The sequence below is a fragment of the Struthio camelus genome, chromosome 11 (assembly GCF_040807025.1).
Source record: "Struthio camelus isolate bStrCam1 chromosome 11, bStrCam1.hap1, whole genome shotgun sequence".
Lineage (NCBI taxonomy): Eukaryota > Metazoa > Chordata > Aves > Struthioniformes > Struthionidae > Struthio > Struthio camelus.
Genome location: NC_090952.1, coordinates 9,425,868 through 9,443,103, shown reverse-complemented (window position 1 = coordinate 9,443,103; position 17,236 = coordinate 9,425,868). Strand labels below are relative to the sequence as shown.

The following is a 17,236-nucleotide window of genomic DNA, read 5'->3' as shown; positions in this document are numbered from 1 at the left end:
TGTTGAAACAACTTTCTAAAACTTTGTAATACTAAGCATTTGAAAGAGCTTTAGTTTTCAGTGTGCTTGTAGTCCTGATTTAAGTTCTGGCAGGATCATGGACAATAAGTTGCAACAGCAGTCTTTTATTCAAATTCCGTCTACCATATTATGTATATATTTTTTTTCTAAATACTTAGTTGCTTAGGTTTCTGTTGTATGTTTTGTTCTGGGATGTGCGTATTTCAGAGTTCCTTTAAGCTGTTCCTGAAAACACTGAATTTCTGTGTAAAAGCTTGTTATTACTGCTGCTTATTGCTACTGCTGTATAACTTTTTTCTTTCCTGATTCTGGTGAATATTCACACTTTTTCACTACTAGGCGCTCATTTTTTTGTGCTTGAAGTGTTCCTGAACTCTGACCAGTAGCTTAGGTTGCTGACTGACATAAACGTTGCTAGCCTCCCCAATTTAATCATTCTTATTGTCTGCCTTCTATTTTGTTTTCACTTGAGACTTCCTTGATGTAGTCCTAAATAGTCAGTTTCCAAAAACGTAATGAAAATTGTATTATTTTACTTGGCTGTAGAAGACTTGGTCTAGCATTTGTACTAATAGTGCCACTGTTGCCAGTCCTTATCAAGGAAATAGCACTGTCCTTTCTCGGTGCCCCCGTTCCCAATGGCATTATTTTCTACTAGTTGTTGCTATATTTCATCAGTGCAGCAAGGTCACTTCCCTCTGTATGGGTGTTAATTGCTCAGATGTCTTTAGGTGAATTTTTTTCTTTTTAATTAAACACGGACTTTTTCAAGTCGTAGTATCTGTATTAACTAGGCATCTTTTTTGAGGTAAAACTTCTGTTCATACACAAAATTTCAGCTCTAATGTTTTGTTGGTTGTCTATAGCAACGAGAAAGTTCAGAGAAGAGTGTACCTTTCCAACTACCTTTCAGCTGGATAACGCAGTTACAGAGAACTTATTTGTCTATTTTCTTCTTAAGCCCTCTAAAGTATAGAACACACTTCCATACAGATAGATAGGTTTTAGTGTTACCTTGAAAAGAAATATAGACTAGAAGAAACTTTCCAGAGTTGGAGTACAGACCCCTGCTACTGGGATTATCTAGCTAGCTGTATTATGTAATGTCTATTGCAAACTTATATTTCTCTTGAAAGGTAAAAAGTTCTTTTTGGTCCCTGATTTCTTTCTGAAAAGGCATTTCAAAATGCTACCCTCTTGAGGGTTAGCTGTCTAACTTGTTGGCTGAATTTATTCACGTCCAGTTTTCTGGACATGTCTTCTAGCTTACGTAGCTCTATTTATGGAAAGAAGTATCAACTCAGACCTTTAAGCCAAGCAGTTTTATAGGATTATTGTAATTGCCTTTCTTCACATCTCTTGTACTTGAATCTAGCTTCATTGATTGTTGGAAGCCAGCATTGTACTTAGTGTTCCAGCTGGGGACTTGCCAAAGCCTTGTCTGATTAATAATTTTCCTGTTTCCAGGGCATACGTTGGTCTAGCTTTTAGATAGAAGGGCTAGCAAGGGCAAGTTTGTTTTTTCTTTTGAGCAATGCTTATCGTATTTATGCTACCTACTGAAAACGGAGGTTTAATGCCTCTTAAACCCTGCTAGTTGATGAGGGCTGAGCTGGCAAGTAGATTAAAACTTAGGAGATCTATTCCCTTCATCTGAATCTGCTGTAGACTTTCAATTCCCTCATTTTATGGAGGAGGGACTATATAGTTAAGACATGAGTAATGTGGCTGAAACAGCAAGGCAGTGAACTCTTTCAACAGTGCCAGCCTAATTGTTTTGTCTTTTGGAGGGTTTATGTTTGTGAGGGTGACTTGGAGAAATATTGCTAACTGCTAACCTGTGATCAAGATCAGTTCACACTTATTCTGAGCTGTTTTCTCTGGTATGGAGAAAATACTTCTATTAGTGGGTACAAATATATGGCAGAAAGGAAGCATGTTGTGATTGGCAGTGTGGTGGGTTTTTTGTTTTGATTTTTAGGAACTAAAACAATGTTGGCACTATTTAGTCTTTCTATTTTAAACTTGCTCTTTGTTACCCATCAGTAGTTAAGATTTTTTTTTTTTGTCTCAGCTGTTGAATAATGCCATGGCTGGGCTCCCAAAAGACTTCTGAAACCCCTGTGTGTTGTTCACCCAATACTCATTTAGATGCCTCGAGTTTCAACTGAAGTGTCAAGCAAGACATTTGAATGCCAGACTTCATGCTAGATTTAAGTGGAATGAAGCCTTTTTCTTTTAATCGCTTTTGTTGTTTATAAAACGGCTTAATGTTAAAAGCTTCTCATGGGTTTCACCATTTCTTGACAAAAAGCTATAACTTTATTTGAAGTGATGCTGCTACTTTCTAATATGTTTTAGGCTACCAAAGGCTTTGGTGAAATTGAATTTGTTGTGTAATGATGTGTTGAATAGCTACTCAATCTATGATAGTATTGTTGAGACAAAACCTAAGTTAAAATTGATTTCACTTTTATCAAAGCTATCATCCTATTGTGGTCATAAATGTTTCCAATGCAAGCCTTTCCCTGTGAAGATTTGATTGAAAGAAAAAAAAAGATTGTTGGCTTTTTAATGTTATGGGAGGTGAGGAGGAACAAAAATGCAAAGGCTTCCTGTGGGTGCTTTTACAAATTTAAGAGAGTACTGTTTAATCACTTGATTACTGTTTCTAACTTAGCATAGAGGACACTGTTCCCCCACCCCACTTAGGTGTACAGGATGAAAACAAAATCTAAAGGCACAATTGTTGTGGGTTTTTATTTTCTTTCTTGAGGCTGGTGGATGGGAAACTAATCTGTGTACTAAACAACGATATGTTGTCTAGAAGCAGTGATTCATGATTACTTTAACTTTAGGCACCCAGCAGCTTGCTTGAAGCACTGGAACAGCATTTAGCTTCTCTGGAAGGAAAGAAAACAAAAGAAGTCTCTGCTGCCAGCAGGTGAGCACCAAGTGAATGGCAGTGATGTATTTACTTGGGTTTTATCTTATCACTAAGATGTTCCTGTATTCAACCGTTTGAGGTTCTCCTCTTGAATTTTGTTCATTACGAGTGTATCTTTGTACAAATATTAATGAAGCATATATCGAGTAATTATCTGACAGCTTACCTGCACTTGATGTGTATATATCTGTTGTGTCCCTCTCTCTCTGTCAGGCTTCTTACTATGCTGTAATAAACCGCTGAGCTGAGGCCTTATGTATTATTCTTCTTACCTTTTACCAGTTGGAAGTCCTCTGTCTTGTAAGACTTTGGAGGTATTTGTGTTGTAAGGTTGGAATTTTTTGCTTTTTAACCCAAGATAGGTTGGCATTTACCTTTATTTGTCAGTTATATACCTCTCAGACCATGAATTTGTGTTAACTTGTTACAAAAATTTCCAAGTCCCTGCTTCTCAAAACTGCCAACTTAGCTTAGATGTTTTGTGCTAACAAGTATCAGCTGAGTATCAATATGTATGAGCAGTACCTCTGACTTAAGAGGTACTGTGCCTGACTTAAGAGGAAGAGATCTCTCTTTGTATAGATGTTCCGCCTCAGAAACGTGGGTAAATACGGATAAACATATTGGTGTAACCTACATTCCTGAGTTGTTGTCGTGCATGACAGACTTTTGAAAAGAATCTGAGGATTTGCTTACCATAGTATTCTGCTAAAATGTAGTATGTGGGAAGAACTTCTGTGCTTTGTTTCCAGTTGTCTGTATAACATATACACGCAAGCTTTCCACGCCGCTGCCACTTGAAGGAACAAAATTCTAGTCTATATGACCTTTAAAGTAAAAACAAAACTGTTAAGTTCTGCACTTGCCAGTGCCTACTCACTGAAACGTGAGGCATCGTCCCTTCGCCACACTGCCTTATTACTGATGTCTACTTTTGTGTACAAAAGAGTAAAGTAAGAATAGATATGAAAAAAGATAAGACAGTTGATGCTTAAACAAGAAGTGATGTGCTACCTGCGAGTTTTTCTGAATATAACTTTTTACAAAATTATTTCTGCTTTTAGAGCTAGTGCCCTATCCAGTGCTGTTTCCACGCTTGCCAGCACAGGAATGTCATTTAGCAGGATGGATGAGAAAGAGAAGCAGCAGGCATTGGAGGAGGAGCAAGCTAGACTGCAGGCACTTAAGGTACTATATTTTTTTAAAAGATTGTATTCCAAGATTTTTCACTAGATACAGGTTAAAACTAGGGTTGATTTAAGCTAGTGCGTGTGGCAGGAGGACTCCAACCTTAAGAGAGGCAAAGACTTCACTCTGTAGGTAGGGTAGTTGCTGATGTATGCTGACCCTTCTACCCAGGAATGTAATTTGAATAGCTGGCAGCTGAAGTGGGTCACTTATATTCTTTTCAGGAGATTGAATTCTTTATCTCAAAGATCCATGAAATGGGTATACAAGAGTTCTAGGTCTTATAACAGCAGTTGAGCGCACAACACTTCTGTTATAGGACTGACTATTGCTAGATGAGAATTTTTTTCCCTGTGGAGTATGGAATGATGGTTTAGCATGATTCTTCAGCCATGTTGCTTGTAATGAGAACACAAGCTACTTTTCTGTCTGTACTTAACTGTTCTCATGTATAATTTTACAGCTTAGCTTGCAAAACCATTTCAAAACTTAGGTGTTTAGGTATAACTTGTGGCCTTAGAGTCCATATACACTTGAAAGAAAACCCCGTGTGTTCTCTCCTCTTGGTTCCTTAATGCGCTCTTTCCTTTGTTCACTCGTTGGTGCTTGTTGAGTTGTCCTCCTAGCAGCATCGTTCTCTTAAGGTCTCAGTCTTGGTCCTTCAGGTTTTTACCTGTTTATCGCTATTTCCTGAGGATGTGCACAGTATAATCTAGAACAGGACAAGATTTTTCTTTCACTGAAATCAGGACTGAACAGTTAGGACTCTCACTGAAATCAGGACTGAACAGGACTGAACAGTCCTGAGATCAGGACTGAACAGTTAATAAATTAATGAAATTAAATTTCAAACTGTGTATCTTATCTTTCAGGAGCAGCGATTAAGAGAGATTTCTGTGGTATCAAATTCCACTTCCACATCAGCATCTCCAAGTACCTTATCAGGAAAAAGTGTGAATACCACTGCAGCTGTTGACCTTTTTGCAGTACCAGCACCCACAACAAATAGGTGAGAGAGCGTTTGCTTTCTGAAGCAAGCATAAATTACATTGGCCAGGTAGCTCTGCAGTCAAGTGCGAAGCACAAATCCTAGTTATGGGAAGTACTCTTCACAAGTAACTTCTTGCAGATGACTTCCTGGTGTATTCACATGAGTTTTTTGGTATTACTTAAGAAGTGCTTAGTTACCTAGCCTTGTTCTGTACCATTATTCTTGACTGGCTCCTAGTGAACAGGAGAAAGAGGTTGGTATGAGTTAGTGTATAGAGCAAGAATACAATGCCTTTTACGTATCTTCATGTACCTCTCTCTCTCTCTCTCTCTCTCTTTCTCTCTCTCTCTCTCTCTCTCTCTCTCTTCCTCTTCAGCATGCCCAACCTTTCTAGTGATCTTTTTGATCTTCAGCCAGCATTTGTTCCAACTGTACAGAGTACTCCAGCTATAGCAACATCAGCAAGCAGTGCCTGGGGAGGTAAGCAGATACTGTGATTTGACTGTCTAAATGATGGGTAAATTCTTAGAGTACAAGAATATTATTTCCTGATAAAGCACGGGTTCACGCTTAACGTAATCTACTGCTTAAACCTTAATTATTCGGCATCCAAATGTTTCTATCCTTGATAGAGTATAAAACAAGTCATCTGAAAACTCCGGGAAACTGTCCCAGAGATTTTTGTCACTACTGTAATGCATTAAAAATAATATGCGGTGGATGAAATGAAGGAAGTGCTCAACAAAGGGGAGGGGAAGACTAATTGTAACCAACAATGAAAGTCCAAATATGCTGAGAAATATAAATGAAGCAGATGTAACTGAAAAGATGCTGTACTAGTATTTCCTTTCAATTAAGAGATATTTAATGCATTTTTCATTAAAAATATGTTCCTAACTTCAAGGTACCTATTGCAAAGGTGCTGTTCCCAGTTTCATAGGGATGGCGTTCTCTATGTCCTCACCCATTTCTCCAAAGAATAATCAGGATAGGCATCAAAAAAAAATACATGTTAAACTGAAATAAGGCAAATGGTAACACTGTTTACAAGTGTTAGCATTTTAAGAGATGGATCTGGTACGCTTAAGTGCTATATAAAGGCATATTCCTAAAGCCTAAAAAGTAGCCTCTGACTGTTCTTTTTACTGGTCGGTGTTCTGTCCTTCTCCCCTTCCCACCCCATGGCTGTACTAGAATTATGCTTTCCCTAAATAGAGTACTGTTAGGCTTTTTTAGCTGAAACTAAGAATTTGTATCTTAAATGGGCTGGTCGGTAGGTGGAAAATCTACTGTTTGACTGTTAATTCTAGAAATTCTCATGTGCAATCATTTCAATCTATTTCTTCTCTACTATTTGTATTCTGTATTCTCTTTTCTTTACTTCTGCTGCATCTGAAAGGTCCTTTTTCGTCCTCAAATGGTTGTGTTGGTTCTCCACCTCATCTGGACATCTTTGACATGAAGCCAGTTGAAGAAGCTGTAAAATCTACCACCCCTTTCATCAATTCTACCTTTTCCTCCAAACAAACAGTGGAACTGTTTAGTGGTAAAAAAAAAAAAAAAAAAAAAAAAAGCAAAACCTAATTTCTTTCCAACTTGAGATAATACTACTAATAAGCTGTGTTGTGTAATCTTTTTGTAGTTTGAACCAATCTTTCACTTTTTGCTAGCAAGTGAAAATAGTGTATTAATTCCAGAGGTATTAACAAAACATGTATTTCCTTAAAGTTGTATTTCTAGAGTTGAAAGAATCCATTATCTTGTTCAACTTGCCCAAGCTAAGCATCCTAAGACTCATATCTCAGCTGGACTTTTTGCTAATTTCTGTTAAACTGGAGCTTTTTTTTTTTGGTGATGAGGAATGCAACAGTTAACTAACATTTTTCAAATTTGCTGAATAAGAATTTTCTTCTGTTCCTAAAACAACTTAAATAATAACTGCAGGCTTGATTTTTGGGTTTTTCCCTTCCTTTTCTCTCTTAATCTGATTTTGTTTTCTTCTTTCATTTTTTCATGAAGATGACTTTAGTGGTCATAAACCTGCATATACCTCTGTGTATCATCCTCTGACTGTTGATGGTAATTTGATTTTTAACGTTCTGGTTTCACTGTAACGAGTGGTATCTACTCAGTGGGTGTATCTGATTTACTCTGAATTTCTTGTTTAGGGTTTCCTCTTCATTCAGCTCCTCCAAGTAGCACCTCTTCAGCAATTAATGCGGACTTTGATGCTGTTTTTGGAGGAAAATCTACTGCACCAGAGTACAGGACTACAAGTGGTAAAAACTGCCTTATAACTAGTTTACATCCTGCAGACTACAGTTGCCTAACAGTTTAGCATAACTACCATTACAGTGCAGAAATTAATAAGTTAAGCCATTTGCAAGCTGAATAACATAGGGCTGATAAGTTAATGGACAATCAGTTTAATTGTAGTTATTTGCTTTAAAACTAGCTCTAACTTAATCTTATACTGTGTAATACCTATTTCTCTCTTTTTTGGGGGGAATAAACTTCAAACGTGGCCCATCGGATATTTATTAATTGGTAAGCTTATATTTGTCTCTTCTAGTGCTTAGGGCTTCAGCGTTTTCTCTTAATGTGTGATAATAAGTTCCCCCTAAGTTTGAGAGGTGTTGTACCTACAAATAAAATGCAAAGCTAGTTAAGTGTATACTTTGTGTAAAGAATAACTTAATTATCATTCTGCTGGTTGATATTATTTTGCCTCAAAATTCTTGTGAATGTATAACAAAGGAACTCTTTTGTACATTCAAGATACTAGTAGTATCATGAAACTATGGCTATATTTGTTACAAGAACGCTCTGAAACTATCTTGAGTAACGTTTTTTTTTTCTCGAGTTTTAGGGGAGATTTAGCTTAATTTAAAAATACCACCAGTTACTGTTGAAGTAAAATTGGACAGTGTACTAGAATATAATACTCCAGAAAAAATGAGAGGTTAAACTATGCTTCTACTTAAGCCTTAAACACTTCTGGCATGTTGAACTTCTCTATATAAATACTCCAAAAAAAAAAAAAAAAAAAAAAAAAAGCCCCAAACCAAACAACCCCCCCCCCCCCCCCAACTACTGATAGTGTTATGTAAGGAAGATGCTTCCCTGGCTTATGGATGTCTTTCAATAAACGCAATGTACTGTTTTGGTAACAGCTATCTTTATGTTCTTGTTTTCATGTCTTGGTTTAGCTTTTACTCTTCTAGATGAGGTATTGCAACCCACAGTACCACCACAAAGTCAAAAAACTGCTTTAGCCAATCAGCAAAGTGGAAAAATTTTGGCAAATGATCTTGATTCTTCACTTGCTAATCTTGTGGGAAGTGAGTATGAAGCTTTAAAACTTTATTTTCCCATTTGTTACTGAAAACAAAATGAGATCCATTTCCCCCCACCTCGCCCCTGGACTAAATATATTTGGCGATTTTGCGTGAATGTTTGCTTCTTTTCTCCCCTTAGATCTTGGCTTTGGAGGAACTCCATCCAAGAAGTAAGTTAATATATCTATTTAATACTCCCTGATAATCTGCAGTGCGTTTTACTGGCACTGACATAGTAAGATTCTCAGGTCTGGCGAGTAATCCGCTATCAAGAACAGCGTTGAAACAATTGGTTAATAGGGTCAGTTATCATAATGCAGGCAAACTTAACGTTTGAAGTAGTAAGTTTTAGGCTTGCAGTTGCAGTATTTTTATTTAAATATTTCTGTGAGCTGACATAAAAATATTTTGCGGTTATATAAAAACTTTTGAATCATTATATTGTACGGTGCGGTGGATGAGAGTGAGTTTATTTTTAATATAGAACAGAACTCCAGAACTTCGTACTCACTAGAGATACAAGCAGTTATTGAAATGAATCTTGACTATTTCTACCACCTGTAGATTTCAACTGTCTACATGTATTACAAAGCATTTTTCTGTTACTTGCTGGCTCTATGTGAAAACTGACATTACAGTTTCATTTTAGATCAGATATGCAGTGGACCCAGCCTACGGAGAAAAAACTTACTGGTGGAACAAACTGGCAAGCAAAAACAAGCACATCAACCACATGGAACCCTACTCCCTTACCCACTCTTCCACATATGGTAATTTCTGTGCTGTTGAAATCATACTTTGTTACTAGCAAATACCTTTTTCCCTTCATGCATTAATTTAAAAGAAATAGCAAAGGCTGCTTGGAACAAGACTGAGGAAAAACCTGCTTGCAAGATCACTTCGCAAACTGAATGAGATGGAGTTTTAGTATGCTTTACTTCCTCTCACAGTAAAACTTGTCCATTAAAGACCTCTTGCAGGGAGGGAAAAATCCAGCCTTTCACTTGTGGACAATTCTAAATCCATGAGACGTTTGTTTGTTTGTTTCAATTGAAACAAATGACCCTCTCAAAACACAAGCATTTCTTATCTCTATCTTTATTTAAGAGAGACCTCTTCCCTTCTTCCCTTCCCAACACGAAGATGCACGTTTAAGAATCCTAGGAACCTGTTTCAAGGCCAAATAACTACTATTCCTCTTGGGTTTTGTTCCCTTTTCTGTTTATTACATGGAAGGCTACTGCATCTTAACCTCCTCGAGGCACCTTAATTATCAGTTCAGGTAGTGCTTCAGAATTTCTGATCACGCTTAACAGCAACTTCATCATGCATCAGCAACTTCATCACGTTTTGAACACCAAATACTGGGTAAAATTTATAGAATTATTTAATTTGCAGAATGTTGGTTTTTCTGGAGGGATGTTTGTAGGCAACTGACTCTTTTGCTATGCTTTAAGAGCTTTTTCTGGTATTTTCTGTTCAAATATATTTGTGCAAATACAAATCACTTTCCTCCAAGGCAGCTGTATTTCAGAATGTTTACCTCAGCTTTACGTACAACTAGAGTAATTGCAGTGTTTGCTAAGAGTTTTGGACTGCTGTCTGACTTTATATTCCAATGTGAATAGTTCTGTCCCATATATCTTTTTGTCTTTTCTCCAGCTTATATGGGTGTGCTCAGTCAAAATTCATAGAACTGAATGGGCTATTAAATCTAGATTTGAACTTGAAACTGAAACCAAACAATTCAGATTAGAATTGGTTATTAGTTGTTAGAATTATTATTAGTTGTGCAGTACTTGTGTGATTTCAGGTTATATTTTGTGCATGAAACATTTGAGACCTTAATCTTTCTATCCCCTCTTGGTGCTCTAGAACATGTTATGTTAGAGTGCTGATGTATTTTGGTTTTTGGAAGATACTTATGTGTGAGACGCCGTAGCAAATATTAACCACTGTATGTTTGGGTTATGTGGTGGATTTTTTTTTTCTTTCACATGTTCTTGTCTAATGCTTTCTGGTTTAAGCTTATGTTTGAGTGCTTTATGCCATGTATCAGCTCACTGGTTTGCTAGGAAACCCAAAAGTTAATGATCCAAAGAACTACCTTAGCTATGAGCAGCTATCTTTGAAATCAATGCCCCAGCACCTGGAATGGTCTGAGTGTCCTGGCTTGGTCTGTGGCTTTCAGAGACTGTAGTAATCCTCAGCCTCACGTGTAATCTTTCATAACGATGTATTTTAATTAGCAGTTCAATCTTTTTTAAATACAATTAATTAACACTACTTAATAATGCATGGCAGTATGAATTGCATGCATCATTGTGCCTATAAACATAACCTGGTATAAGTTAACTTATAACCTGGTTTAAGATGCTCTTTGTTTTTCTTTCTTGTTCTGAGTATTGTGATATATTGCAAGCATCAGAATTAAGTTTAGTTTGTGAGTAATTTTGGGGCTGATTAAACATCCATTGCTAGTCCTTTCTTGGGCTGACGGGTCACTGGCTTCCTTGTTTTCCTATACCTTTCTTGTACACGGTAGGAGGAGGAGGAGGAACTATTGCATGCCCTTGAAAAGCTTCTTGCCCAAATGTTCGTGCAAGCAATGTACTCAAATATGGCCAGATTTACTGAAAGTTCTATTTTTGCTGTGAATCTTGTAAGTAGTAGCCTCGTAAGTGGTGAGCCTATCAAAGTTACCAGGCACAGTTACTGATATTACTGTCCTTTTGCCTTTTTTGTTTTCCCTTCCCAACCCCTCTGAAATTGTTCTAATTAGTGACTTTAGCATAGTTGTTGATAGTTCTGGTACTGGACTTTAGTCCATCCTTTGGTTGGAATTTCAGTTTGACCTCTTAAATAATTTTCTGTCCTTACTCCTTTTGCCGTGCCAGAATCGAGTACATTATCCTGGATATGTAGGTCAATTTCTTGTTAAATGTTAGCTATTTTGAGTGTTAAAAATATGTATTTTGTACACAGCATTGCGCAAGTTACTAGTATGCATAAGCTTATCTAAAATGCATTAAATTTTTTTATTTTTTGATTGAAGGTACCTGCTCCTATTGCATACCCAGTGACCACACCTCAAGTGCCTGTATATGGAATGGTAAGGAACTCGACTGTTTCGTACTCCTGAAAACAGTTATACTTACTTCAGTGGATGTCATGCCAAGCATTATTATGTTTGATTTGTCCTGCCGCTTGTGTATTGTTTCATAAGGTCAATATTGTGTGAAACTGGATGGCTTTTTCACATTGTACATTGGAAGCCATTATTCTAAATTTTATACAGCAAGTCATCTTAAAAGCTGTGACTTAACTAACTCTGTGTATGTGTATCTATGTGTTTATTGGTTACTGTGCTTATAACGCAAAAAGATGTAGCTTCTAGAATCAAATGGATTGTTATGTACTACTCGTCTACCATCTCTTCTGTTTTCCTTGTAGGTACCTCCTCAGATTGGAGCTGCTCCTTTGATGGCACCCCAGTCAATGATGTATACACAGCCTGGTCTAAGGCCAACAAACCCTTTTGCACCTGTTTCTGGAACTCAGGTGAGCTGTTCTCTTTAATGTTAAGCTCATATTGAAACTTCAGTCTTAGTAAAGGAAACGAAATGTCTCGTTTCGTAACGGTGTATTAACATCTATTTCTGTCTCTGAGAAAGTGAGGTGTTCCTCAGTCAGGGGCAAGAGCTTTTTGCAGGTGAGAAAGAATATACACATGATGAAAGCATGCAGGTATAGGAAGAAAGTAGAAATGGAGAGCAACAGAAACATAATGGCTGGCTTCTCGCTGTGCCAACCTTAAGCAAATGGGAGCAGAGAAGACTGAATCTAGAACTTAAGACTTCCTATGACATTAGTTGGGTACTTGGTTTAGTCATACTGACTGTGGCACTGGTGAAATGTTTCTGGAGGATTAGGTTCAACTGTGAAGCGAAGAAAGGCATGGATAGGAGACTATTCAAGTCAAAGGGCAAAGGGATTGCGGACTTCTGTCACCTAGATACGCTGTTCTTTTTTTTTTTTTTTTTTTTGGAAGTGACAAAACGCGCAGTCCCAACTTGCAGTTAACAAGGCACTTGCATAAATTCATACCTCCAAAACACTGAGAGGCCATGTGCTATGAAAGTGGCATTAATAACATTTAATCTCTACTTTACAGATACAGTTTATGTAAAGCCGCCAAAGCAGGAAGATATGTGAACAACCAAATACTGGTAAAAAGAAAAGACTGAATTTCATTCTTCCCATAATGTATTCTTGAACAGGGCAACTGTTTCTCCCCTGTATAATGTAATATTAATTTGAATTGCAGTGATTTAGAGAATCTTGTTTATAACAGTCATTGTGGTATGAAATCATGTTTGCTCATTGGTTTTTAGACTGTTCATTAGGTAACTGTAATCTTTGAGGTCAACTCAGCTTTGAAGATGAGAATCCAACTTGCACCTTCTGAGAAGAGGGTTATGTGATTGCTTTGCAATCTTATTCATCAGTGGATTGCCTGTAGGAAGTTAACTGAGAACATCATAAATCCTATTTATTTTTTCCATAAGTTCTGTGGCTGTTGTAACCAAGACGCAACTCAAATGAAGTTGAGCAATAAAACTTTCATATGCTCTAATAAATACTCTGATAGAGTAATGCTTGCATTATCATAAGGCCGATATTATAAGAAATCAGACAGCTTTTTCACATTAGAATAGCTTATAGTAATTCATAAACTCTATAATGTGAGTTTTAAATGCTGTGAATCAACAAGAAATATATATGTATATTTTATATATAATGAAAATTGCTCCATTGGCATAATGTCAGTGTTACATGGCTAGCTGAAAGGGCCAGGCTCTGACATGGGCTAAAGGTCTTGTCTCAGAGTGGGGAAGAAGTATGTAGCTTTTGTTACAGTGAAAGTATATACCCCAACAGCAGCAAATTGGAGCAATTAGAAAATCTTGTTGCTAACTGCAAAAGAGGCAAGAGAGGTAACTTGTTTTATTTTTAAAGCTCAGTTCATTAGTTCAAAAAAAGCAAACCTTGCAATAGTGCTGACACTTCCAGAACTGGTAACTATATTAAAATTGTTCCAGCCATAGAGAACAGCTTGTGCTGCTTTTCTGAAACAAGAACCTACTTGCAAACCATACAAAAGTAATTATTTTAAATGTGTAAATATATGGAAACTTTTAAGTAACCTTTTCTTTAATGCTGCAGTAATTCTTCTTTCTTCTGTAGTATTTTTAAGATGATAAAGCTGTAAGAAGAAATCCAGACTTCTTTTTTGAGAGGAAAATCTTGTGAATCAACTAATCTGTGAAGTATGTTATTGCTGACGGGTCAGATATACAGGCTTTTGATGCATCTTTCGTATTTAACAATCTTCCAAAATTTAGATTGGCTATGAAAATGCCTTATGTTGTATCTTTAAACACACAATAAAATGTGGCAGCACTTTTAAAAAAAAAAAAAAAAAAGTTAATAATGAGTAAATGGAATCAGAAACAACCCTTTCTCCAGAAATTTGGTGGCAGAATACAATGAAAAACTCTTCTGTAATGTAGCTTCTACTGATGATGATTATTAAAGTTGGGTTTTTCAAAAACAAATAGTCACTACTGTTATGAACCTCCAGATTAGCGTGGCTTTTATCTCTTGGACGCTGTATTTGCAAAAGTATCTCTGAATCTTACTGTAAATGCAAATAGGCCTGAAAATCTTGTCAAATTGTCCTGTAGAGAACTTCTAAAATACAGTGGAAACAAGCCTCTCTTTTTGTAAATGCTTAAATTTTGTCCACAGAGTACAAAAGAAGTATTTCATAATAATGTTACAGAAATACTTTTGTCAAGCAAATCAGTTAAACCCCAACCCTTGAAATTGGTAACCACTAAACTTTTGGGAAATTAGCCTTGTAGAAATTTTAAGCTCAGACTCTGAATGTGTACTGATGAAAAGAACGGGACTGATATATAGCAATTTAACATTGAAATTTGAATTATAGAGGGCTTCAAGCTTTAATTCGCCTTTCCTGGGTCAAACAGTTATATGACTTTAAGCCAATGAATTATCTGGTGCCTGTGGCCACCTTCTTCGAGATGAGAGAATAGATGCTGTTTGGAATGGGTCATTGTTCCTGTGTGTGTGTTTTGGGGGTGGGAGGGTGTTTGTTTAAAAAATAGTTAATTCCATTGATATATATATATATATACACACAGTATTGAAAAGTCTTGAATTCAAATTAGACCAATACATGCAGTAGTAAGTATCTGAGCCCTGTCATAGCTGGGAGCGCTATGACCAGGCAGTGTCTGGCACAGTAAACTGTTAGATTTTTTCCATACTGGGTTGTATAAGCCATGATCAATTATTTTTAATAAAATATGTAAACGAGTACCTGGCAAACAGTATATATCCATTACAACTTTCTTGCAGTGCATTCTGAAGATCTGGAATGTGCTTACTTCACTCAGAAATGGATTTAGAACCAAGTACTGTTTGCACTTCTTAAACTCCTAATTTGCGGTAGAATTTTTTTCTAAATAGTTCTTTGGTATGCTTTCTTGTAGCAAAGCTGTCTGATACCAATTTATTTAGTATTAAAAAGGGAGAAACAGCCACAAAGTACATCCTAAAGACCTTGTAAACTTATAAATCTTATCTTTAGTCTCATTCAGAACGTTTGACACGTTAAAACACAGCTCTTACAGATTTATCCTTGTGAAGAAAAGATTGCTTAACGCACTTCTGTCCTTACGGAGGTGTACAGGACTGCTTTTTCTCAACCTCTTCCTTGTGGGCATATTGGAATGCACAAAAAGGACAAGTACTATGTTTTAAATAACATACTTCATATGTCCAGAGGTAAATGCAAGGACTTAGGATGCTGTCAAGGCTCTCATGGCTCAGAACTGGTTCTCCGAAAAAACAGATGGTAGACGGAGGTTTGTTTTAGAGGGTAATTGTAATAACCTGCAGCAATGGCAAATGCTGTGATAAGTGAAGCAGGGAAGAGATGTGTATACAGGCGACTTTCCCTTTTGTTCACAAACTCCTTTGGTCGGAATCCTGTTCTGAATGCTTCAGAAAGCCGATAACCGAGATGGGAGCCCGTTTGTGTGAACAAGGAAGAGGACTCAAACAACGCTGTGTGCTTTGCAGTATTGTACTTTAGTGGGTCATGCAAGCCTAACTGTTGGGGTTTAATGCTGCTACAAGGGGGCTCTCTCTCGTGGGATATGCGACAAAATATAACCTTTTGGGGAATTTGGGAAGGATGATTGTGTTAGGCCTGTTGGAATTGAAAGTGTACTTCTTTTTAAATAACTAGAGTTTTCTAATGTTCTTTAGATATAGTTTGACTTTGCCTCCAAGAAGTTACTGAATTTAACTTTTTTAATTTCGGACAAATTATGTACTAGAGAAATCTCAGTTCTGTGCACATAGTGGTGGAATACTTGTGGGTAAAAATAGCAAATGAACTTTTGTAAAACATTAAGTAACTTCTGACTACAAGATTGAATACAGGGTGAATCCACATCTGGGTTTTTTGATGTGCGGCAGGGAGGGTGGGGTTACAATTAGACTAGTACGCACTGTGGATCGGTGCTTAATTTGTACATAAAAAAACTTTTGTTTTGGGTAGTTTGTATTGTAAGGACAACATCTAAAGGCACTGTATTAGTCATTTCCATTTTAAAGATTATATTTTTGAGCAATGGAAACTGTACATGTTATCATTTATACATTTACTAGTAGCTAGGAATATAAAAAAACTGTTGCTATTACTCTGAAGATGTATTTGCTCTGTCATTGATAAGTACATTACTGCATCGCTATATGTGGATTCTCATGAGCGTTTATTTAAAGAGATTGTAGTAACTGGTACAGTTACAACACAAATGGTAACATCAGATCTTTCAGTGTATCTCAAATGTGTGTAGCCTTGTGATTATGTTTAATCCTTCACCACATGTTTGGCTGGAATCTTATCTTGGAGCAATGACAAAAATAGGTGCTGGAAAGGATTTCCCCCACCCCAATCCACACTTTGCATTATTTATTTAATAGTTCTTGTTTTGTATGTTATGTTTTTCCCCATAACAGGTTTGTGCCTTTATTGGATATTTATTTAAAAGGAGCTACTAAAACTTAAGTTGTTCGAGCTGTTTTCCAAATGTGTTCTTGTGTGGCTGTTCCTTTACATGAGCTCCTTCATTTTAGAAGAATACAGAGTGTGAAAGATCTACTAGCCACAAACTGAAAAAATTGAGTGTTTATGTTCTACAGAAAAAGGAAAAAAAGCCTAAGCTAAGCACAAGACTAGTTTTGTTGATATTTTAACTTCACAATTTGTTAATACACAAACTTTTTTTTTTAAGGCTGTTGCTCATATTCAGTCAATTGATGAAAGAGGTTTTGGAAAAAATAAACAAACTTTGGCACATGCACAGTGCGTGCAGTCATTCTTCAGTGTCTTCTCCAAAGGTTTCTGTAGTACCACTTATTGCAGCTGCAGTAGGAGGCTTGATTACACTGTTTCTTACAGCACCATGTGTGAATGTAGAGGCCTATTGTGCCGTACTGAAGTGATCGCTGTAGCTGACCTTTATCAGTTGGCAAATTATTCCAGTTTCTCTTTGAGAAGCAGCAACTTGTTTTCCCTCTGCAGGGCAATGGCGAAGAGGGACTCGGGCTGGGAGCAGAGGGGAAGACGCAGCTGGTTGTCTCGAATAGGTGCGA

At 36.9% G+C, this 17,236-nt stretch overlaps 1 protein-coding gene across 19 annotated transcripts in view; it reads left to right on the top strand.

Moving 5' to 3' along the window:
* Window positions 1-16,944, top strand: part of LOC104150947 (phosphatidylinositol-binding clathrin assembly protein-like) — a 33,141-nt gene extending 16,197 nt beyond the window's left edge. For 2 of the 19 annotated variants that reach the window (XM_068957345.1, XM_068957355.1), the window contains 13 exons: window positions 2,880-2,965; window positions 4,033-4,156; window positions 5,029-5,165; window positions 5,524-5,627; window positions 6,547-6,693; window positions 7,167-7,226; window positions 7,316-7,426; window positions 8,372-8,488; window positions 8,625-8,655; window positions 9,135-9,255; window positions 11,541-11,597; window positions 11,939-12,046; window positions 12,660-16,944. In XM_068957345.1, the coding sequence (XP_068813446.1) occupies window positions 2,880-2,965; window positions 4,033-4,156; window positions 5,029-5,165; window positions 5,524-5,627; window positions 6,547-6,693; window positions 7,167-7,226; window positions 7,316-7,426; window positions 8,372-8,488; window positions 8,625-8,655; window positions 9,135-9,255; window positions 11,541-11,597; window positions 11,939-12,046; window positions 12,660-12,674 (1,218 nt within the window). In that variant the 3' untranslated portion in view covers window positions 12,675-16,944. Of the gene's footprint in view, window positions 1-2,879; window positions 2,966-4,032; window positions 4,157-5,028; window positions 5,166-5,523; window positions 5,628-6,546; window positions 6,694-7,166; window positions 7,227-7,315; window positions 7,427-8,356; window positions 8,489-8,624; window positions 8,656-9,134; window positions 9,256-11,540; window positions 11,598-11,938; window positions 12,047-12,659 lie in introns of all 19 variants that reach the window. The other 17 variants (XM_068957343.1, XM_068957352.1, XM_068957349.1 and 14 more) reach the window with 14 other exon arrangements.
* The last annotated feature ends 292 nt before the right edge of the window (window positions 16,945-17,236 follow it).